This window comes from Alosa sapidissima, chromosome 18, assembly GCF_018492685.1.
Source record: "Alosa sapidissima isolate fAloSap1 chromosome 18, fAloSap1.pri, whole genome shotgun sequence".
In the NCBI taxonomy this organism is placed as follows: domain Eukaryota; kingdom Metazoa; phylum Chordata; class Actinopteri; order Clupeiformes; family Clupeidae; genus Alosa; species Alosa sapidissima.
The window spans coordinates 11,891,671-11,915,589 of record NC_055974.1 but is presented as its reverse complement, the minus strand read 5'-3'; the positions used below and the strand labels follow the sequence as shown (position 1 = coordinate 11,915,589).

General features: G+C 41.6%; 3 protein-coding genes across 3 annotated transcripts in view; 2 read left to right on the top strand and 1 right to left on the bottom strand.

The window, feature by feature from the left end:
* The window catches only part of LOC121689331 (phospholipid scramblase 2-like), a 35,509-nt gene extending 29,784 nt beyond the window's left edge, over window positions 1–5,725 (top strand). The window contains exons 9-10 of the mRNA XM_042069054.1: window positions 332–335; window positions 5,713–5,725. The gene's annotated coding sequence lies outside the window, so the exon portion shown is untranslated. The remainder of the gene's footprint in view (window positions 1–331; window positions 336–5,712) is intronic.
* Window positions 121–11,092, bottom strand: tnk1 (tyrosine kinase, non-receptor, 1). Its single transcript, XM_042069051.1, has 14 exons — window positions 10,810–11,092; window positions 8,125–8,303; window positions 7,799–7,869; window positions 7,516–7,704; window positions 6,859–7,011; window positions 6,382–6,659; window positions 6,076–6,202; window positions 5,080–5,226; window positions 4,790–4,884; window positions 1,996–2,205; window positions 1,682–1,746; window positions 967–1,427; window positions 576–671; window positions 121–291 (listed from the first exon to the last, which is right to left on the bottom strand). Exons 2-14 carry the CDS (start codon window positions 8,285–8,287, stop codon window positions 154–156), a joined length of 2,193 nt encoding a protein of 730 aa, XP_041924985.1. The 5' UTR covers window positions 8,288–8,303; window positions 10,810–11,092; the 3' UTR covers window positions 121–153.
* Window positions 11,093–12,235: 1,143 nt separating this feature from the next.
* senp3b (SUMO specific peptidase 3b) lies at window positions 12,236–23,902 on the top strand. Its single transcript, XM_042070629.1, has 11 exons — window positions 12,236–12,394; window positions 13,255–14,043; window positions 14,223–14,375; window positions 14,466–14,577; window positions 14,859–15,006; window positions 16,205–16,252; window positions 16,679–16,756; window positions 16,971–17,108; window positions 17,215–17,298; window positions 20,719–20,769; window positions 23,304–23,902. Exons 2-11 carry the CDS (start codon window positions 13,293–13,295, stop codon window positions 23,412–23,414), a joined length of 1,674 nt encoding a protein of 557 aa, XP_041926563.1. The 5' UTR covers window positions 12,236–12,394; window positions 13,255–13,292; the 3' UTR covers window positions 23,415–23,902.
* Window positions 23,903–23,919: the final 17 nt, after the last annotated feature.

Below are 23,919 nucleotides of genomic sequence, written 5' to 3'. Positions count from 1 at the left end.
TCTGGATTAAAAAATTAAATCTAGTTTTGGATTTGAAAAAAAGACATTTGCTAAAAATGGTAAAAAAAAGTTCATATAATTCAAATTGTAATATAAAACAGCACATTTGTTTGTATGATGTCCATTTGTTCGTTACTGGTATGGTCCGACTTTCTACACACGCTCTACTCTTCCTTCTTTTGCCATCCTGAGGAGGAATCGACTGGCCTGCTGCAAGTCCCACTTGTGTCTGGAAAGGACTCTGTAGCAGTCCTCTTTAGAACACAAGCTCATGAAGTACAACTGCTCCATCTAATGCAACAAAATGGCAGAGCACATGTATGAGTTTCAGTGGGGTGGGTGGGGCACAACATAACCAGTGTCAATAAAAGGTGCAGAGGTTGCTATAACATGTTCAACACAGGCACAGAAATGACACTGCAGACATTTTAAGCCAGCACTCATTCGAAAAGCCCTTATCGCAAATTGTATCAACAAAAATAGACTGAAAAGTGCATAACATAAAATACGGGAACTCATTTTCTATGATGAAATGAAATGATGCATAAATCCAAATGAATTGGGTGCAAAATTACCTTTAGCTGCTGCTCAGCCCTCACAGGGTTCCATTCATTTCTGAATAAGGCCGCTCGCGCATCCTCACTGGTCGCTCCATGTACCGCCTCGAGTACCTGGTCAATAACACACAAGCATGTAGAAATTACCTGAAGAAAGTGTGTATGGTCACATGTAACTTGATTACAGCAAATTGTATGGCAGGAGCAGGCTTTACTCAGTCTCTTTTTTGTCTTTCAGAGTGCTGGGCCAAACTTGTATAACTGATCAGAAAGGAGAAAAAAGGCCACACTTTGCATACAAAAATGTTTTATTGCACAGACACGTTTCGGAGTAGTGCCTTCTTCAGTGTACTCCGAGTGTACTTTATTACAGCAACCATGGCAAACACACAAAAAAAAAAACAATCACCTGTCTGATTAATCCTTCCTTATCCAGTTGTACGTGTGGTGGATATTTGTCTCGTGATCTCTCCTTCTCCCGGTCTTTGTCGCCACCGCCACCGTCGTCCAGCAGAGGGGTTGACCGAGCCATGGGGGCCATTCGGACCAGGTTGCCACCTCCAGGGCCGTGCTGCGGCTGCGGCTGCAGTAGTTGTGGATGCTGAGGTGGGGGCAGAGCCCACATCTGCGGCGGGCCTTGGGCTGCGGCATGCCGACGGTCACGCACCAACACCGGGTACTTTGACGGTTTGAAGTTCGGGGGAGGTGGGCGCGGCGGGGGCACGATGCTCGCTTCGCTGAAACGACGGGGGTCCTGAACAAAGTGACCGCCTGCAACAGAGGCAGGTATGGGGGGCCTGCGGGCGTCTGGTCTCCCTCGGTCCTTATTTTGCTGGGAACCCAGGACTGACTCTAAACTCCGGGACATTCCTGCAAGACAGAGGAAACTGTCTATTAATTTGGGATATATTAAATATTTAATCGTATATATTAAATATTTAACTGTCTGACCTGGACTATATTAATAGATCATTGCTAAAACTATCAAGTGACTAAACGATATAAATAGATATCATGAATAAATACAAAACCTGATCATTAAGGATCTAGGATCATAAAGGGTCTGGAATATTTGTTGCTCTGAATACTCTTATTGCTCTATCTCTGATGTTTATTTTTCTGACCTGACATCTTCTGTAGGTTGGAGCCCTCCTTCTCCTTGGCCAGTGGAACCTTCCATGTTGTGCTGCTGTAAATAACATTATGGAAAAACAAGTCAAACCAACAGAAAGCCGATGAATTTATAGTGAATGCCAGAGAAACCAACATGGCAAGCAAACAGTGTGAACGGTAAATTCTAAACATGGAAACTAAATAAAAGAACTTTTAAGATTCTCATATACATTTCCCATTTGGATTGCATTAGGTTGCGATGCATAATCTATTTATATACCGCTGGCACTTTAAACCAATCCTTAATCATTAAAATGTCACTGACTCATCCAGGCGCTCAGGTGTCCCCCAGCTACGACTCGGATGGGTGTCGCCGTGCCCCGTGTGCTGGAGGCTTCCCCTCAGTGGGCCGGAGATGTGCACTCCTCCAGAGGGGTTCGGGGCCGAGAGGACGGCAGGGATGGTCAGGGCTGCAGGGAACCAGCCGATGCTCAGGGACCTCTGGTTCTGCCCCTTCCACTCACTCAGCTCCAGCCTGCCACAGAGAGACCAGAGGACAACATCTTCACCAGAATATTTACTGTGTCCAATTCAATTCAATGTATTGTTATTTAAAGTGAAGTTTCACCATGGACCATGGTCTCAAAACACTTAGTGCAACACTTGAAACAAGCAAACAGGCAGCAAGTAGGATACAAATGAAGAGATTGGTTCCAAATATCCACGGTTACAATATGGGGTTCAGATTTAACCAAGTTATACACGCTCATAGAATTGTGTACAGTACTGATGTAAAATGAATACCTGCGATCTAAAACACACTGTATAGTCAAGGAGAGACTGTGAAATCTCAAAACACATCTTAATACTCATACCACATCTTAATACTCATACCACTGCTATGCAGACGACACACAGCTCTATCTGTCCTTTCCACCTGACGACCCCCTGGTTTCAGCACGGATCTCGGATTGCCTTTCAGACATAGCTACATGGATGAAGGCACACCACCTCCAGCTGAACCTCTCAAAGACTGAACTGCTGGTCATCCCAGCTAAACCTACCATACACCACGACATCAACATCAAATTTGACTCCCTGTCTGTTTCACCGACCAGGACTGCAAGAAATCTAGGAGTTGTTCTCGACAACCAACTAAACTTCTCAGATCATGTTGCCTCAGTCGCCCGGTCATGCCGTTTCGCACTCTACAACATACGGAAAATCAGGACTTACTTGACTCAAGATGCTACCCAACTTCTGGTTCAGGCAATAGTCATCTCACGACTCGACTACTGCAATGCCCTCCTGACAGGTCTCCCAGCCTGCGCAGTGAAACCACTTCAGATGATCCAGAACGCAGCGGCGCGCCTGGTCTACAACCAACCCAAAAGGGCACATGTTACCCCGCTGCTCATCCAGCTACACTGGCTACCTATGGCGGCCCGCATCAAATTCAAGTCTCTAACGCTTGCCTACAAAGTAGTCTCCGGTTCTGCTCCCACCTACTTGAATGCCCTCATACAGACTTACACTACCTCCAGACCGCTGCGCTCCTCTGACGAACGACGTCTAGCTCTACCACCGGTACGCTCAAGCCAATCCAAACTTTTCTCATCTGTTGTTCCTCGTTGGTGGAACACACTGCCAGTTCCTACAAGGGCAGGGACATCCTTTTCCACGTTCAAAAAACTCCTGAAGACCCAGCTCTTTAGAGAACATCTACTCTCATAGCAACACTTACAACAAGTCTTACTGATCCTAGCACTCACCAGCCGTTAAACTGACAAGTAACTGTTAAAATACAGCACTCACCGACGCACTTATTCTTACTGTACTCTAATGTGTTTTTTTTTAAACTGTCCTAAAATTGTGAGAATTGTTCTAAAACTTACTGTTTACCATGTTGTTAGTCGCTTTGGTTAAAAAGCGTCAGCCAAATGTAATGTAATGTAATGTAATGTAATGTAATGTAATACATTTACACATCCAGCGATGTAATGATGTCAACATTTTCAAAGGCACAAAAGTGCTTGAGGGTTTGCTTTGGCACAACTAAAGGTGTACAAAACAGGTGTACACAACTAAAGGTGTACAAAACAGAGAGGTCTTGGACAATATACATACGAAGTGCCTCTGACAGGGACAGATATTCGCTTGGTAACTCAGTACAAAATATAACAGAACCATACCTATAGAAACCCTCACAGAGTAGGAGGCAAGGCCACTATTCAAAAAACATTTTGGTCCACGGCATGCACAAAAACACCAAATATAGCTGGGTGAGTGACAGAAAAAACATGGCTGGTTATCTGTTTTTTTTTTTGACAATTCCTCTTTACTGTTATAAAACTGAGCAAGTTTATGTTGGTGTGAGCCAGATAAGGCTTTTAACACTGAATGGGATGGTGAGGAGTCATTTCACAAGACTAGGATCAAAAGGAAGAAATCAAGAGCCTTTATAGTGAGAGCAGGAGCAAAGAGTATGAACTACATATCTCCCCTTCCTTCATCACCCCTGTTAAAAGTAGAAGACTGGCCTTCTAGAAGGGAAGTATACCATATAGTCATTTGTATGATTGCACTCCTTGAAATAAATGTTTTGAAGGCAAAGGGTGGGTCTACTCTATTTTCACTAGATTCACTAGATATTCAGTTTCTGAAGATATTTCTGACATTTCTGTCCATCCCCTGAATGACGCCACTTGCCAATTTCAAGAGAGAAAAAAAAAACATAATCTACTCTGCCAGCAGTCGTAAAAGGCCTCATTAACAGAAAAGGTGCTGGTTACAGATTGTCCTTGTGTTTCTGGCTTCAGGAGCCCCTAAAGCACCACATAGAAAAAGCTCAAAAGACGTTTCTCTTGTCTCGCCTTAGTACTGTGATAACAGCCCCCTCATCAAAAGGGGCCGTCTCCAAGGCCCCTCATCACCAAGCACCATCCAACTGCAAGAATGTGGGGATTAGAGCCAAGCCATATTATAGTAGGTATGTGGTATGTGGTAAATTCAGGCAGGCATTTAAAAAAGAAAGTGGGGGGATGCATGTAGGTTAACAACAAACCCTCTCTGTCATTCATCGCATGCTTTCTTTCCTCAGTTCACAATATTTTACTCACCCGTGGTCTATAACTGTCACCGAGTCATTGGTCAGTAGGCTAAGTTTTCTGTGCTCTGTGAAGTCCCTAGTAACACGAACCTCCATAGGCTTTGCCTGTGGTAAGAAATATAGAATACCAAAAAAAAAGATTGGCAAAAAGACCTTTACAAATGACCTCAACTATATGGTACGTCTTCTCTTTTATCTTTTGGACAGCCATTATTCATTTTACCATATTGAGTAGACTGTCAAATATATAATAACATAAAGCAAGTCATGTAAATCAGTTCTTCAATCAGTCCTACTGACATCAGCCACCAGCGTTGTGAGCTCCGCAAAGGTGGGTCGGTCATTAGGGTTGCAGGCCCAGCATTTCCGCATCACAGTGAAGAGCTCCTGAGGGCAGTCTGTGGGTCGCTCCAGCCGATCTCCCTCTCTCTCCACACGGTAGAGAATCTGAACACACACAAGGTGAGAGCACCCGTTCAGTGCACATTCACTTATGGGGATGAAGGGAATAATTCTGTATGACCATTTCTTGCCCCAGACTTGGTGGAGGCTTAGCCCCATTTACATTGAGAGTGTATTCTATCCCTGTCCCTTTGATTTATTCAATGCAAATGTAGGTGTGAAAGGCTTCCCACTGGCTGGATACCTTTTGCTCCTACCATCTGTCAACAATCTGTCTTTGAGTAGACAAAGACCCTGGGTTAAACTTTAGCTGAATTATATGTTTGTGTTATTAACTGTAAATGTATTCATGTTTGGTATCATTTTTATAGTCTCAGTACAAGGAGTACAATGAATTAAGTGTAAGAATGTTTAGAACATCCTGTATAACATTTCTACCTGAGGAGCCGGCCTAATATGTTAATAGAAAGTGGGTGTGTGTAGGTGTGTGTAGGTGTGTCTGGGTGTGGCTGATGGAAACGGCGGGAAGAGAAAGCCAATCAGAGGACGTTGTACCTATGATCACCACGTGAACAACACCCTTGCAAATTGAGCATAAAAGGCCAGCCTCTTCCTGTAGTCTTTAGAATGGTAGTCGATGCTCCTGAGCTGAAGGCTGTATTCTCCCTTGACGCGCCTCATTGACAAGAATAAACCTGCTTCTTGATTGACCTTCATCTTGACTGAGTTTCCAACTAACTTTGGTACATGAAAATTTACCAACAGGGAGTGCCACAATGCATGTTTGTTTAGCAGGTTCAACATGATACCTATACTGTATACTGGCTAAAATAACTTTTGGTATTACTGCAGACACACGTGTACTATTCTCTGAACACACACACGCACACACACCTGTCTGCCTGACAGACCAAGCCAGGGCTCCTCACAGTATGTGAACATCTCCCAGAGTGTGACTCCAAACATCCACACATCTGAGGCGTGGGAGAAAGAGCCCACTCGCAGACTCTCTGGAGCACACCTAGAGAGAGAGAGAGAGAGAGAGAGAGAGAGAGAGAGAAAGGTTTCAACCATTGTGACAGAAAGAGAGCATAAATAACAAATGAAAGTATGCAAAAAGCATGTATGATTTGACAAAATACAGGAGGCCCAGACAATTCCAGTGACAACTCTCGCTCTCTTTATCTCTTAATTTCTTACCAGGCAAAAGGGATGCGTTTGTGTGCGGTCATGACATAGTGGTCCTTATCCTGCCCCAGGCCCCTCATCAGACCAAAGTCTCCAATCTTCACCAGCTCCCTGGAGGCCAACAGAACGTTCCGGGCCGCCAGGTCTCTATGGATGAAACGCCTGCTCTCCAGGTACTCCATTCCTGCTGCGATCTGGGTGCTGAAGAGCCACAGGCGGGCAAGTGGATACTCACCCTGACGCGAGCGCAGCATATCATACAGGGAGCCCAACTGGGCCAACTCGGTCACCTTGGAGAGAAGGGGCAAAAGTCAATGCAATCAAAAATTGAACCATTTGCTACAGAGAGGCATCAGATTAAGAAAACACACTATGGTGAACATGGTAAGTGTATTCACAGGAAGTGAAAGTAGCCGTCACACTTTTTTTAATGCATTTAAAAAGAAATTCCACTGGACTCTATAAAATGCTGGAGGAAAGCTATTTTACCATTTTAAGAGGTTGCGTAAGAACCACACCATAGAGATGAATGATGTTGGGGTGATCGAGGGACTGCATCACTGTGACCTCCTGTAAGAAGTCGGTCAGTGTGTCCGTCTGCCTGGAAAGACTGTTCCTTAACGATTTAACTGCTACTGGAATCTGTATAAAATGACAACATTTAACAGGTGAACTTTATATAACATATGCAAACTATGTAGTGCTAAAAACATGCCTGCACACAGTTGCACTGCTTATTCTACCCAAATGATAACAGTTGAACTTAGCAAAGTCCTTTTAGGCAAGTCCCTCCACTCAGCGGCCATATAGCAACGCTTTTTGGGCACTCGTCGGGCATCCATCTCGGCAGAAATGCGCGTGCGCAAGGCTTCACGACACCAATCTTGTTCCAGCGGCGAGATCACGACACATGATTGGCACGATGTCTTCACAACACACCATATGATTGGCTCAATGTATTCACATCACACCACATGATTGGCTCAATATATTCACATGTCGACGTTTTGCCGAGGAAGGGGTGTGATATGTGTAGTAGCCCCATGCATTTCTATGGAGGGTTTTTTAAGTGCTGTATCTCCTCATTAGAAAGTCTCTGACTTAAGTGCTTTATCAAAGCGCCCAAATTAGCCCAAACACACTTACTACTCTTCCCGTTGGGGTGTGCCACTCGCCCCTCTTCACCACCCCAAAGGAGCCCGATCCCAGCTTCTCCCCCAGTGACAGCTCGCTGTCCTGGATCAGACAGGTGAGAGCTCGGCCCATCTCCGGACCCTGCCCCTGCCCGCTGCCACTCCACTGGTCGCTCCCCTCAGGGCCACGACCGCTGAACACCTGCCAGGGCAGCAAGGAAAGAGTGATCAAGTAGTTCAGTTCAGTGCAAAAGCAAATAGGGAGAGAGAAGGACAAGAAGGAGTAGACTGGTCACCTTGGCCATCCATGAGCGTGGACGTGCATTGGTCTTGTAACGCTTAACGGCATCCCAAAGTCTTCGCTGTCCTAAAGGGGGAAAAAAAGATCAAATGCTCATAACTTATTGGAGCTTGAATATTTTGATACACTATATTTTGATGACCTAGTAACACATGCATAGCACTTAGCATACTAATGTTTAGTTTTAATAAGTAGGAGTTACAACTCTGTTGGCTTTGTGTTCCACCTCATACTAGTGAGTACCATCACTGGTGTCTATACCACAGATGTTCTACTTTTTCATTAGTAACAGCATTGCAACCATAACAAGAAAGTACTGACCTGGTTTGCTAATGCCAATCTGTTCGAGATCAGATTCCTTCACATAATTCAGGTGTTCAATCCGAGTCACATTCAGTCCGTCTCGAACCCTTAGGTAGAACCGCTCTAGCTGGACCTCAGCCAGGAGCTGATACAGCCACTGAGTGTCCTGGTCCATCACCATGACATCATCCTACACACTTGGAGCACAGAACAGAATCCCTGAGGTTAGTAGCAATAAGTGCTTAAGGAAAATTACAACTGGGACAGTGGTAACATAGTGGCTAAGGAGCTGGGCTAGCATGCTAAACTACTAATTGAGAGAATGTGGAAACTACACATTCAATATTATTTGTACAGATTTACCCAAATAAAACTTGGAACTGCACCAAAAGCCATGGGTCTAAAGTTATGGGTTCTCAGTATTTAAAGTGATAGGAATGTTCTACATAACCTTTATCCTTTGTCAATGATAATTACTTTCTCATTGTAAGACCAACAACCCTGAATATAAATTGCTTTCAGTTACTCACACAGCAAATTACCCTACAATGACGTCAAGCCTTGAGCATTATCATTAGCTGTTAGATAAACATCTAAATGTTTAAATTAGTGTAATAATTAAACTAGAAATGCAATTCCAAAGAATTACCAGTGCATGAAAGTGAAAAAATTGTTATGTAAAATATCATGCATAGTTAAAACAGATAATGCAGAAATTACTAAGGTAAAGGAGAAGTACTAAGGTTCCTAAGGTGTTGATATAGACATGGTGGTTTCATAGTTTAATGAAAGTTTATCATTTTAATTTTAGGGGGGGAAATTCAATTCCTGTTACATGTTGGCTTTCTCACATTCTGATGGACTTTTACACAACGACACTAAACGGCAATAAAGCCTTCATTTGCTTGCTCAAAGTTTTATCAGGACATGAAAGCAGGAGTCCAACATTCCTGTGTGTGGGTTGTCAAGAGACCAGGCTGCAGTGCTCTTGCCTACTGTCCTACAAATAATTAATCAAAGCCGCTTTGAGAGAGCTGAAGAAGACACACAAAGTTGTCTCAAACATATGGCTAGTTCGGACAAGTATGAAAGAACATTATCAAATTGCAACCGAAACTGCACACCCAGTGCATAAGTCCACACCCAGTATATCATGCAGGATATGATGAAAACCGGCAAGTTAGTCACATGACATGCCTGTCATTATCAAACAGCCTTTTCGGAATTTGTCCATACTTAATACAAATGTATTTCGTTATGTATCAAAAAGTGCCTTTACATTCCGAATTAGACAATGAGGACTACTCAAACAGATCATTCCCAACTCAAAAGTAATCATTCAGTTTGAACAAGTAGGCTACTCTTCTAAACTGGGAACAGCTGAAAACAAAACGACAACCCATACAAAAACACTAGAAATGTGATCTCTGGAAAAGTTCCACAACAAGCGGATTTAACAAAATAGCTATAGTTTCCTCTAGAGGAAAAGAAAATAATTTGCTTAACAAACCAGACACAACATTAATTTGAAGTGACTCACAGTCGTCAATGTTTTCATTTATCACTGGTTCGTCATCAAAAAAGGGGTTGTGGCCATAGCATTCAGAATAGAACATTCTTCAATTTGAACTCAGCCAGTGAGCAAACCAACAGTAGTTAGCGCACTGACATAAGTAAAGACAAGGATACCCAGTAGCTTTGACTTCACACACAGGACTATGTAAACACATTTTGCAGCCAACCTTTCAACCTTCCGGCAGGTAGTAATGGATGTGACAAGATCACCACATCAAGAAGCCTGGGATTGTATTGGATATTACGTCAAATTCATTTAAAGATGCAGTAAAGTGTATAGACTATATTGAAACAAGTTGTGTAGCTTCACCTTAACTCTCATGGGCTACCTCATAGCCTACTCTTGTCTATCATCATCCGAATAAGTTTCATGACACCATATTCCCTCAGTCCCACCGGTGTGGTTATAATGTGTAATGTGTAGTGTTATTTATTGACTGTTAACTGTTACCCAACTGTTAACAAATTCATTATAAGAAGTAAGAATAAGAATAAGAATTATAAGAAGTTTCATGTATGGGCATATGCACACTGTGGCACAGTTATAATTAGATCAATTCAATTAGGCTTCATTTTGATATTAAATTGATTGACTATTACCACTTTTGGTACTTTGACCTGAAACCAGTCATAACACTTCGGTGCCTTTTGGTCTCAGGCTAAAATAAACATAGAATTGTCATTGAATTATTAGGGTAACATACCCTCCAATAGTCCTTAATATTCCTGTGGAAAGTTGTCACTCAAATCAGTTTCCATTGTAGCCTATCTGTTAACATTGGTTAGGCCCTCAAAATGTACACAAATTAACAAATGACACTAAAGTTAAAGTTAAACACGCACAAGATGTTAAGTAAAACATATGTTATCACTACAATACATAAGTTGACCAGCAGACATTGTAAGACACTAAGACGTAGGGCCTAAGTTATGCCTAGGCTATACTAAAGCTATGTTGATTATTTGGCAGATGCATTGTTTTCGATAACTTTTTAAAAAAAATGTATGGATTTCTAATTGTTGTAACCTGTTATCGTGGGCAAACCCAACAATTACAGAGATACTATGCAGTTTAAAGGTCTGCAAATAGCCCTAGATCATTCGAGTTGTTTCATAGTCATAACCTACCTGTAGCGAGAAGAAGGCCTGTTACATTTCCGTGTTCTCATTAGTCCCACTGCATATTCGACGGTAAATTACCCCACAGACATTCGTCAAAGCATGTCTATAATCCTTTTTGTCTTCTGCTGAGTAGGAGGATACAGCCGTCCAAGAGGTTTAAACGTTGGTTTTGCTAAGACCAACGCTGACCACTAACAGGTGTTTGAGCAATTCAACTCCCCGGTATCCAAAGCGAACTCTCCGGATAGCATGCAGCATTCCCACGGCTGACTACCTACCTGTGTATTTCCATCCGCCCTCTTTCTGTGTTCTCCTCCCCCACGTCTCCTTCTCAGTCCGCACTTGGTCGGGTTCTTTCAAATAGGCTGTTTTGATAGGCCATTATTCGAAAGCACTTTCAAAGCATTTTCGCTGAGTCTGCTTACTCACGGATAAAAAGAAAGTAATAATTAATATCACTTTGCTGAATAAATATTATGTTTAATATGTAGCCTATAATTGTGTGTGTGTGTGTGTGGGGGGTGGGGTGAGTGCGTCTGCACCATCTAACATGCGTAATTTTGGACAATTGTGTATTTTGTGCGCTGATAGCCTGAAACTGCCTGGAGGACAAGAGACAAATGCAATAGCAAGGCTCAGTCTCTCTCCCTGGCCAACACCTGCCCAGCCTGTCAAACAGGATCCTCCCTGTCCTTGGACTACTGTTCAGGGTAACCTGAACTGATGCCTTTTTAACACGTGTTCTTGTGCTCCAAGTTTGCCTTTAAAAAAAAAAAAAAACAAAGCTCTCCCTCATTTTAAGCCCCCTGGTGGATTGATTTTACATGTCTTGTTTACCTGTCCAATTGAAAAATCAATCTAGGCGTAGACATGAGCGCACGCACAGATGAGCAAGAGATACATATCTTTACAGTTTCAGGACCCCAGGTCATATCCAAATTCTCGCAAAGTACTGCAACTGCTCATGATCTTGTTGTTGGTTGTTTGGGTCGTTTCTAAGTTCATTGATAAATAAAATAAAAAAACAAAATAGAATTAATAGCCATAGAATTAGGCCTATTTAGGACATGCAGAGCAGAACTGGGTGCCAGGGATACCCAACATCATCATCACATTCAGTCTCATATTAACCACTGGCTACAGATGACTCATGTGAAATTAAAAGAATACTTGTTGTGGATCGTGCATGTTCTTTTTTGTCTGCTACTGCGAGCTATTGAAGAAAGTACAATGTGTACAAAGCACAAAGGGAACTGGATTAAGATGGTCAAGGCCTGATGATGGTATTTTAAACCAGTGAATGAATTAACAAAAAACACAACACTAGACCAATGTTGATAAAATAAAGTACGCTATACATGTTCAATAGGCAAGCTAAATATCTTTCATAGCAATATAGGCTGATGACATCAGTAAAGCGCCACGGAAACCGCGTGCCTTCGTTTTAAAGAGGCGCCGGTGTTCATTGAATGAGGTTGAATTAGAAGCGTCTGTTTTGGATCGCTTCCACAATTGCGTTCCCATCAAGTCAGAAGCGATTTTTATAGTTGCTATTTTATACCGTATTCTGATAAAAGATTGCCCTTTGACGGTGAGTTTGACGTTTTACACATTCAACACACACACACACCAAAAGGGCGTAATGTTTATGCATGGTTAGCTAGCAGGCTAGCACGAAATTATGCTAGCTAGCTATCGTGAGCTGTACAGGTACGTGGTCAATACTCCGGGGGGTCAACGCACGGATTTTGATGCACCTAGCTGTTAGGTCTCAAATGCATTCAATACCCTTATTTATATTTTATTTCGCTACCTCAAAGAAGCGATGGGGTAGCTAAACGACTGGTCTGTAGTTTAGCTGTTGTTTACACTATTCAAGCTAGCTAGCCAGCTAATCTAGATATGTGGTTAGCCTGTTAGCTAGCCATCTCATTAGCTTTATGGAGTAAGCAGTCAGTTATATTAATAATAGATGAATGTTATAGCCACAACATGCTTATACCCTAATTTATTCGGCAAACAAAGCAACCATACGCTTCTAGCAGCCTTATGGAAGCCATAACTGGTGTTAGATAGCCAACGCTAAGTGTCCATTTAAGATTAACCAACTAATTGACTTCTCTTGTCCACGCAAGTGTCTACCTAGCTAGTTAGCCAACTGTAGCTACCATTGTGCCAGTAAGAGGTATATGAAATGAACTCCACGAGAAACGGAAGTGCAGAAATGTACTTCAACAATGTAATTTGTTGCATTGCAAAATACGGGTAACAGTCAACGTTGTGTAGTGCTTGGAAGAAACGTTAGTTATTAGGGCTTATTTAAGCTCATCAAAGTTTGCACTTACCAGACCTGTAACTTCAGGCTAACTAAAGCTAAGTGATATTTGCCGCAAAGCATAAAGAAAGAGAAAAAATTATATTCTCCTTTCACTTTCTCCATTTGCATGGCAGGTGGCGAGCTGGCGCAGGTTGCAGGGTGCCCGTGGACGATGAGAGACAGCAGCGGCAGCCTGGCACAGAACCGCTGGCAAGGAGAGCTGGCCTTGGGTGTGGGCCAGGAGGGCAATGGGGCTGCAGGCATGCCTGCAGGGCACCTCATGGACGCCTCCTCACCCAACCATGTGTCCAGTCCAATGCATCTCAAACTGGGACAAAAGGAAAGGGTCAATGAGACCGAGTACATGGACCCGGAGACTATTGATGACTGGAGGGACGAGGAGGAGGAGGAGGAGGAGGAGGAGGAAGAAGATGACGAGGAGGAGGAAGATGAAGAAGATGATGACGATGATTTAGAAGAACAGGAGGAGGATGTGAACTTCGAAGCAGCTGCATGGGAAGAGCTTGAAGGGGTGGAAGAATGGCAAGCCCCACATGACACACCGTTAGGGTCCCTCACAGATCACCAACTGCGGCAACAACAATCAACACCGCCCCTGTCGGAGGAGCAGGTTCAGTTCTTAGCAGGGGACTCGCCTGAGCAGCCTCTGTGGTCAAGGCTGTCCGCACACAAGCTGCGTCGACTGAGGCGCTGGAGAAGGCTTCGCGTTCGCAGCAGCCTGCGGTTCCGACTCGCACAGCACTGGAAAACGTGGCGCCAGCAAGCTCAGTGGATGGGGATGCAGGGACACAGGAGGGTGAGGAGGTGGCGTCAGCACAGCACCTATGGCGTCCGCCAGCGACGGGACCCAGGGCTGAATAACTCCCAAGCCGAAGTGCAGAGAAAGGATGAGAGTGAGACAGGCGAGTACTCCATTTACATCATGGAGTGGGCCAGTTCCAGGAGATTTTTCTGAGGGTCTTTGAATACCACTGAATTATCTTTAAGCAGAGCTTCGTTGTTGTTGTTCATGTTCTTCCAAATGTGCCCTGTTTTGCAATTGTTTGCAATAATTAACCCTAACCTTTTCACTTCTCAACAGAATCACGGTTATTCGGACTCAATGGTTACCGCGGTGACTCGCAATCCAGCTCATTGGTCAGCACTGGGGACTCCGGAGGCCAGGACTTTACCCCGATGCGTCCAAAGCCTGTAGAGATGGCTCTCACAGAAGAGCACATGACATGCCTACATGGTATTTGCATTTTACATGTCCTATAGAATCAGGCTCAATCGATCTCCCTTAGCTCATTGTCTTATTCTTTATTTTGTGCGTGTTTTACAGGGATTCTCGACGAGTCTTTGCAGCAGTACGGAAGCCTGATTCCCATCCATATTGATGATGTGGTTGAGAAACTGCAAGATATCTTCAAGGAAAATTTCTCCCAGCCACACAGGTTACTTAGCAATCTTGTTTTTTACCCTTCCAGTCTTGTGTGTTATCTGACATAAGTTTTAAATTGGCTTTTTACACTCAAAAGTTGAGTGTGTAAATTCAGTTTACATGTGTACCATGTGTTTTTTGCTGTTTTACAAAGCAAAATAAAGACAACTTAATTTTACCATATCAAAGAAGGTTATTAGATAAAGATAATTCACCATAATTCAAGATTTGTATGTCACTTTTCATAAAAGCATTTGCTCCACACTTAACTTATAATAATTCTTTGTGTTGCAGGAAAGCTACAGTGCAGTCCGTAATTCAAGCCTACCAGAGGTCACCTGGAACCGCCATGGTGCGAGGGTTTCGTGTCAACTATAAGCGGCACATACTCACTATGGATGACCTCAGCACTCTGTATGGGCAGAATTGGCTGAATGATCAGGTACAGCAAACGCCCCTGTCCAACTTGTAGTTCCATGCTGCGGGTTATTGTTAATGTCCAACACATAGATAACATAGATAAATGAAATCCCCATTGAGAATTTACATTGTTAAAGTAGACAGACATATAAAAATTCAGATATCAACATAGACAAAAAGCAGACATAATACTACATAATAAATAAGACATAAAAACTACAAAATCGCACTGCAGAGTTAACACAAAAGACACTGCAGAATGAAGTATAAGTAAGTAGTCAAGGCAGATTTAGTTCACAAGCAGTTTAATGTCAGCAGATTAGTTATACAGTCTGAGGGCCCCTCGAACAAATTACCTCCTACATCGTTCATTAGGGCATCTGAGTTGAAGGAGTCTTGAGGGAATTTCACTAGCTTTCTGTCCTTCGCCATCTCCTCCAGTGTGTCCAGCTTGGGTCCAGCCTCTATGATCTTAGTCTGTCTGCGTCCTTTGCTGTGATGCCTTCTCCCCAACAATCCACAACATAGGAGACGGTGCTCGCCAACAACAGACTGATAGAACATGTCAAACAATTTGTTGCAAACATTGAACGGCCTGAGCTTTCTCAGGAAGTTATGCCGGCTCAGGCCTTTCTTGTAGAAGGCTTCAGTATTTATGGACCGTTCCTGCTTGTCATCCAGATGAATGCCAAGGTATTTGTAGGACTTACCTATCTAGGCGTTACTCCCACTGATGCAGAGCGGTGATGATGAAATCTACTCCCTCCTGCTATAATCCACCACTGTCTCCTTTGTCTTGGCCACGTTAAGCTGCAGGAAGTTTTCTCCACACCACCGCACTTAGTGGTCCACTAGGCCCCTGTACCCTTCCTCCTGACCACCCTCCACTCACCCAACAATGGCAGTATCCAAGAATTTTTGTGGATGACAGTATTCAGAGTTCTAAGTCTGAGTCATGTACTGTAGGTAGTGAAAAAGAGGGGAGACAGCACTGCGCCCTGGGCCCCATGTTTCAAACCAAACCAGAACACGTAGAGCTCTGTAACCTCACAAACTGTGGTCTGCCCATTAGGCAGTCCTTGATCTATGTAATCATGTATGGATGTTCTAAAATAGATCTCTGCGAATGTCACACCAACGTTCTCTTTCACCTCGATCACTAGAGACCACCCATTTCAGTCATTTTAATTATGTAATATTCATTCATTTCTTCTCATCAGGTTATGAATATGTATGGAGATCTTGTGATGGATTCAGTGCCTGAGAAGGTGAGAATTCAATCGCTATGCCATCCAACAACATGTCAAGTCTGTGGGTTTTCAGAGGAACTTGTTTGAATTTAGTAAATGGCGGGATTATATGACAAAGGGTTTATAGATTCTATGAACTGGTCAAAATGGCAGAATCAGGAAGTACCAATCAGCCATTTTCATATTTTTATCAACTGTCATCTGTCAACTGTTTATCAACAAGCATGTACCTTGCTTGATTCAGTACACCTAATTTACTCACAGGTTGCAGAATTTCATTGTATTAATTATGGTCACACACAGTAACCCACTGTCTGTTTTGCTCAGCGTTTTCTAAGTGTCAGGTACTCATCACTCCACATGAAAATAGAAAAATATTTATTGATTTATTATATTATATTTTATTTTGTTTTCATCCCCTGTGTGTTTCTTTTTTTGTCCCAGGTTCATTTCTTTAACAGTTTCTTCTATGACAAGTTGAGGACAAAGGGTTATGATGGCGTGAAAAGGTGGACGAAAAATGTAAGGACAAATGTATCTTTTCCATACTATACTATTCTACTCCTGTAGAATGTATGCTGAAAGGGTTTAAAACTATGAAAGCTTGGAAATATCAAAAGAATGATCCAAAATGTTAGATTAATTTTTCGCTTCTCTTAGAGATGAAAATAAATGCCCAATTTATTTGAAATTTTACTGTAATTGGCTCAATATGAAACAATACTGTCTTGGTCAGGTGGACATCTTCCAAAAAGATCTGTTGTTGATCCCCATTCACCTGGAGGTGCACTGGTCTCTGGTGAGCGTTGATATCAAGCGCAAGGCTGTCACCTACTTTGACTCCCAGCGGACCCTAAACAACCGCTGTCCAAAGGTAATGGACACCTTTTAGGAAATACTTTGTGTGTTTGCATTCTGTTTGGGTGTGATTCCTCTTTCCTTCCTTCATGTAAATTAAATCATTTTTCTGCACGTTGCAGCACATTGCGAAGTACTTGCTGGCAGAGGCTTTCATGAAACAACGGCGAGATTTCATGACTGGGTGGAAGGGTTATTTTAAAATGGTGAGTGAACTTTGATTTCTTAATAAATGAATAACATTTCAAGTTTAAGATGTTCTTCTGAATAATGACATCAGAGGCTGTATTCACAAAGAATCTTAAGGCTGAAATGAGCTCCTAGCTGTCAAATTAAGGAGAAACTCCTTAAAATAATGGGCGTGTCAGTCGTAACTTTAAGACTCCTAATATTTTTGACTAAGAGTAATTCCTGAAGCATTTTAGCCTTAAAAGTAGCACTTAAGTCTGGGACAGCTTAGAAGTAGTTGAGAGGACTCCTAACTCACTAAGGCCTGTTTACAAACAATCGTAAGCAGCTGTTTGTAGCATTCTACGTCACAATATTTTGAAATGCAGAGATTCAACACAGGAGATTCAACCACGAGGGAATAATTGTGCATAGTAAGGGATGGAATAACGCCACCAACAACAACCAAACCCATTAATTGTCAAGATTTAAACTAAATGTAAAGTGTCATTGCAAACAGCTTAAATTACCTCTTGTATATGCAAATGTGTCTTCATACAGATTCATTCCAAAAAAAAAAGATACTGCATCAATCCGTAGTGTATTCCATTACTTGGCAGTTTGCTTTATAGCCTGTTTTCTTCATTTATCAGAGAATCAGGAGGGCCCTATGCACAACTGTGTGGTTGGAAAAGAACATCATAATATCTAGTCTGAGAAACCGATGCCTTGCATATCCTCATACCTGAGACTGGCCATGCAATGAAAGTATTTGGTTCACAGAGATGAAACCTCACGAGGTGCAGAACAAATAAAAAGATGATGGAATATTGGTTGACCGTAAAAGTAATCTTTAGTAAGTAATCAACCGCTGAACTATGTAATGATGATGCAATCAAGCTGCAATGCTGCAAATTTTGCAATTCCTACAAATGGAGGATTCTTTGACATATTTTCAAGCACAAATTATTTCAAACAGAGATGGTTATTTCTGACAATTATTTCTAACATTATTTTTACTATATTTTTGAGAGGCATTCCATTAGTAACGTCATCCTAGAATGGGGCGGAACGATTAATATATAGTAATATCTAATTGTGATATTTCCACATATCCAAATATTCCAAATTTCGCTTGAAGTTGGGCCACTTCTGTTTGGTGAGCATACATAGTGCAAAAGAAATACAGCACTCTTATTGAGTGAGCTTAACTGCCTGTCGCATAAGGAGGACGAGGACAAGATTAGCCATTTGGACAGCTGTACGAGTAATTGTAGCCTTTGTAGTGCAGCCCTATGCCAGGTTACATGTACATGTTGCATTCCATTCAAACAAAGCGATTTCATAGTGTCACATTTGACATGTTTGAAAATGGAATAGGGTGAATTCATTTTAGCATGAAACACATAGAGAAGGAAGTATACAAATGATTGTGCACACCTCCGCTCTTGCCATGTAAACCTATTTGCCTCTAATTAGAGCTGAATTCAGCGCATTTTTCCATTTAGTTTTAGTCTTTTGATAAAAAAGGCCTTTTTAGTCTTTGTCATATTTAGTCATTCAGATATAATTTTATTAGTCAAGTTTTAGTTGACTAAAAGTCTAGTAGTTTTAGTTAAAACATTTTAGTCTTTTTTTTAAATAACAAATTATTTCTGATTACCATGTCAGTGTTTCACACATATAATTGTTCATAATCAAGCATAAATGGATTGTAAGGGATAATGTATAGAACGCCGGTCATTATTGGGAAAATAAGTCCCGACAGGGCAAACCGGACCCCGACGCGCAGAGGAAGTTACTTATTTGAAGTTCCAGTAGTTGAAGAATGAAGTTCCAGTAGAATGAAGTTCTAGTAGTTGCGGAGAGATATGAAAGACCTGAATTAGAAGCGCAAACTCCTTTGCCATTGACAGCGGTCATTATTTTTTTCACAGGTCCTCTAGTCGAAAATAATGACCGCTAGAACTTTGGGAAATCCCATTCAAGTCAATGGAGCGTTCTACTTGCATTGTGAAGAGCCGTGTAATAAGACTAGTTAACGCTTTTTAACATTTACAGAAAGGATTTTAGAAGGTTCACAAACATCTGGATTTGTAAGGATTTCGTTTACAGAGAGCATCCTGATGTCTGCATGCAGCTATGCCTGCTTGTAGGATGTGCATGGTATTAAATTAGCAAAATTATTTTGTCTAGTAATTAAATTAGCTTTATTTCACTCAGTCTTTACTTGGAGCAATTTCTGCTTTGTTGCAGGCTAAACATATTTAAGTCCATATACTTTTTAACTCACTAACTTTCTCTGTAAATGGGAAACATAGTGATCTGGGGCCGTATTCAAAAAGCCTTTTATCTTACCGCTAGGAGTACTCCTAAATCGCACTAAAAGATTTTAGCTAGGAGTTTTCTCTTAAAAGTTATTCACAAAGCCTTTCAGACCTACTCTTAGTAAGGAAAAATGACAACTCAACTAAACTAAGAGTGAGTCTTGACGTCATTACTCATGCACGAGCTTGACTGAAGTGACCACCTTGATTGGCTGATGATTGTAACGCGGGAATGACCTACGGATTGATGCAGTATCATTGCAACATTATTAAATTAATCTGTCACCATATGCCTACGTTTGCAAAGAGGAGATCATTTTGATTCACAATGAAACGTTACATTTAATTTACATGTTAACAATGAGTAGTTTTGGTTGTTGTTGGTGGCGTTATTGCGTCCCTTATGAATGCAAAATTGTTCCCTCACGATTGGAAGCTCCTGTTACCGGATACGCATTTAAAAACATTGCGACGTGAAATGCCGCAAAAAGCTGTTTGTGAATAGGTCTTAATGAGTTAGGAGTCCTCTTGACTTCTTTTAAGCTGTCCCAGACTTAGGTGCTACTTTTAGGTCTAAAATGCTTTGAGAATTACTTTTAGTGAAAAAAATTAGGAGTCCTAAAGTTAGGAGTGACACGCCCATTATTTTTAGGAGTTGCTCCTAAATTCGCCACTTAGGAGCTACTTTTAGCCTTAAAATTCTTTGTGAATACGGCCCCTGGGCCAAGCCATAGACAATCCCAGCCAATCAACACAGGAGTTTCAGGAGTATGTAAACATGTGTGATTGGCTGTTGAGCTCAAATAACAACAACCAAAAAAAAATGGATTGCGGCCTTGGATTTCTCCTCTTATTTAATGTGCAATTAGTGTGTAATTTGTTGAATTATTTGTATGAATTACAAGTGAATCATACACTACTTGCTCAGTCACCACTAGAACAAAAATTTCAACTTGTAATCAAAATATATGATCACCTCCCATGCTGTATACTCTTAAGAGGCCTCAAAAATAACATGGTAGTATTTTTTTTGGTCGTAGTGTTCTGTGATTGAATGGTGGTAGTGTTCTGTGTTCTGCTTTATACACATAACTGTAGAAAGAATCAATAAATGTCAAATGTTTATTACAGAATGTGGCCAGACAGAACAACGACAGTGACTGTGGAGCATTTGTTCTCCAGGTAGGTCTCAGCCCTCTCATGTTACCTGTTTTAAAAATTCAGAAACATTGTTCCCTTTTTCAAGATGACTAACGCTTCAGAAATTAAGATTGATGTTATCAGTCCCAGTTGAAAAGAGCATACTATGCAATGAGAGAATGTTTGGAACTAATGTTGGGGCATGTTGAGTGAGGTGGTTGCCAGCACCTCTTTGTGGAGGGGGAAAAGGTGTTTGCTATGAGAATGTTGAATCAGCTCTTTTCCTTGCTGTGGCACTGGCAGTGGAAGGCGTCCAGGCCTTTCAACCCCCCATAAGGGAGGGGAAATGGTACTCTTTGACTCCTGTACCGCACTTTTTGTCCCCTGGAGTAATCTATTCACTGAAAGATAAACTGCAGTCCACCAAAGACTTTCCTCCTGCTCTTATTTATTTCATTTCTGTTTCCAACTCTGAGGTAACGGAAGAAACATAGCATCCATCTAAGCTTTTTATGAAAAGTTTTCATGCACAAATTATCTACTGCATGTCTGAGGTTTGAGCTTGTGTTTGTGTTTTTTTTTTGCTTTGTTTCTTTGTTTTTGTGTGTGTGTGTGTGTGTGTGTGTGTGTGTGTGTGTGTGTGTGTGTGTGTGTGTGCACGTGCCTGTAAGCTTTATTCTTTTAGAAGAAGAGTGTTCTGCACAGTCACTTCACAGAAAAGCGCTGCCTGAACATTGTTTATGAGCTCCCTTTCCAAAGACCAACAGAAATACTCTGTGCATTTGTTGCAGTGTATTCATAACCAGCATTAGGGTGAAGAGATGAGGATGTTTATTTCCTATCCCTTTAACATTTCATCATAAGTGTTGCCTGAAGAAATATATTTTCCCATGTTTTTAACCTCTCCTGGTAGCTAGTAACATGCTGCAAGAAGGTGTATGAAAGAAAGTGGAGGAAAGGCAGTTGAAGGGGCGTTTGTTAGCCTCCATTAAACAACCACAGAATACATAACTACCATACGTGTGTGATGCTATGAGATTAGATGCAATTGTGCAGAGAGGAGAAACATGCAATGACATACTGCTAAAGCTATCAAAAACTTCTACTTCTCTCTCTCTCTCTGTGTAGGAGTCTCAGATAGTCAATTAGCTCTCAGCCGAATAGTATTTTTGCTTTAAATGCCCATCCTTAGTATTAAACTTCAGTGTTGGTCTACTCATCATGTGTTTTTTGTCTTAGACAGGACCAGCAAATACCACCACACTGCATCTATGTGTCTGCAAAGTCCTGTGTTTCGATTATTTAATTTCCTCTAGTGTGAAAAACCGTACTAGTTCATTGAGTGATACACATGTCTCCAGTGTTTGAGAACTAGTGTGTTTGACAGACACTTACTTACAAAATATGCATATAGCGATGAGCCAACACATTATGGCCACCTTTCTAATGCATTAGAAAGCGTTAGTTCTTTTGAACTATTCCTGAGCAATGTGTCCATTGTGGGCATACATTGGCATACAATCTTTTTGAAAGAGTAGGATGCCATCAGGGAATCCCATTGTCATTAAGGGGTGTACCCTCTTAAAAAAAAAAGATTTTTAGGTGAGACGTGTAATTGACATCCAGATGAAGGCTTTTGGTTTCCCAGTGGAACACTGCCTGGGAATGTTATATCATACTCACTCGATTGGCTTGGCCTCTTGACAGTGTATCTTTTTGTTATAATCTCCCCCTGGTAAATAGGCTTTACACAACATGTACTAGGAAATGTCACTAATCTGACGAGGCAACCTTCTTCCATTGTTACAAGGTCCATTTTTGATGCTTGCAAGCTCAAGCTTTCACTTTAGATGGTGGACAGGGGTTGGCACCGGCTCTCTGACCAGCCTGCAGGACGGCAGCCCCATGCCACACATTCCTGACTGACAAAAAATGTTCTGCTACTTGTGCATCAGTAGCTTTTCTGTCGGTTTGGACCAGACGTGGGGGGGGGAGGGGTACCTTTCGTTGCCCTCGTGCCATCAGTGCCCACATCCTGTCACTGGATCATGGTTTGTCCCACAAGCCCTGCCATTTTGGAGATGTCCCAACCCAGTTGTCTGAACGTAATGATTTAGCCCTTGTAAAAAAAGTTGCACAGGTCTTTACATCTGCACGTCTCCCACTTCCAGCATGTGGACTAAAACAACAGATTATTAACCACCTATCTACTATATCCCAGAACTTGAAAAGCGTTGTTGTTACAAGCTAATCAAAATTATTCACCTCATCTGTGATGTTTTGTAAACAAGGATATCGTTTCTAGTCTTATCTAGGAACATGCTTATTCTCTTCATGCAGTCAATCTAATAATCAAACCATAACATCAACTAATCAGAATTTCTCAATTATATGTCATGAATTGTTGTCGTATAAGACTGATATATCTACACTACCTATCTACTGTCTATTTACACTGAAGTTTTAGTACTGTATGTTATGCCTTAATGCATATCTCTTTTATGGTATGACAGCATGGTATATATTCTGTTGTTTTAATTATATCTAATAAAAATATCTTCTTTTTTTAATTCCAGTACTGCAAGTGTCTGGCCCTGGGACAGCCATTCAGCTTCAGTCAGATGGACATGCCCAAACTGAGGCGACTTATGTACAAAGAACTGTGCCACTGCCGGCTCTCGCTGTAATGTCTGCGTGAGACACTTTTGTCCCCTGGCTGCGAGCAGAGCCCTACTATTAAAAAAAAAAACTCTTACATCTTTGTCAGTCAAACCAGAGACTCTACACAGAGGATGATTGGTCCTTTGACCATGCCCATTTCTCCCATCCACACCTTCTATGTTTTTGTTTTTATATAAATATATATATATTGTCTATTTCTTTGTGGTTGACAGAGGCCAACTCAACTGTTATTGTCATCATGTTGACACAGTAAGGAGACTCATCAAAAGGTCTTCTGGACAGGGTTGTGACCCGCGCTACTGGGGGATCGAGAAGTCACACAGGGGTTCAAGTGTGTTTTTTTTTTTTTGTTTTTTTTTTTCCCTCTAGGTCTTGTTTTTGTTTTTTTCTCCATGTCCGTACACATGTCGCTATGCTTACTGTAAGAAATGTGGAAATGGATCAAGATGGTTATGTGTGCGACTTTATTTTTAAATAAATCATATCTCATGAAGTCCTAGTTGATGTCAT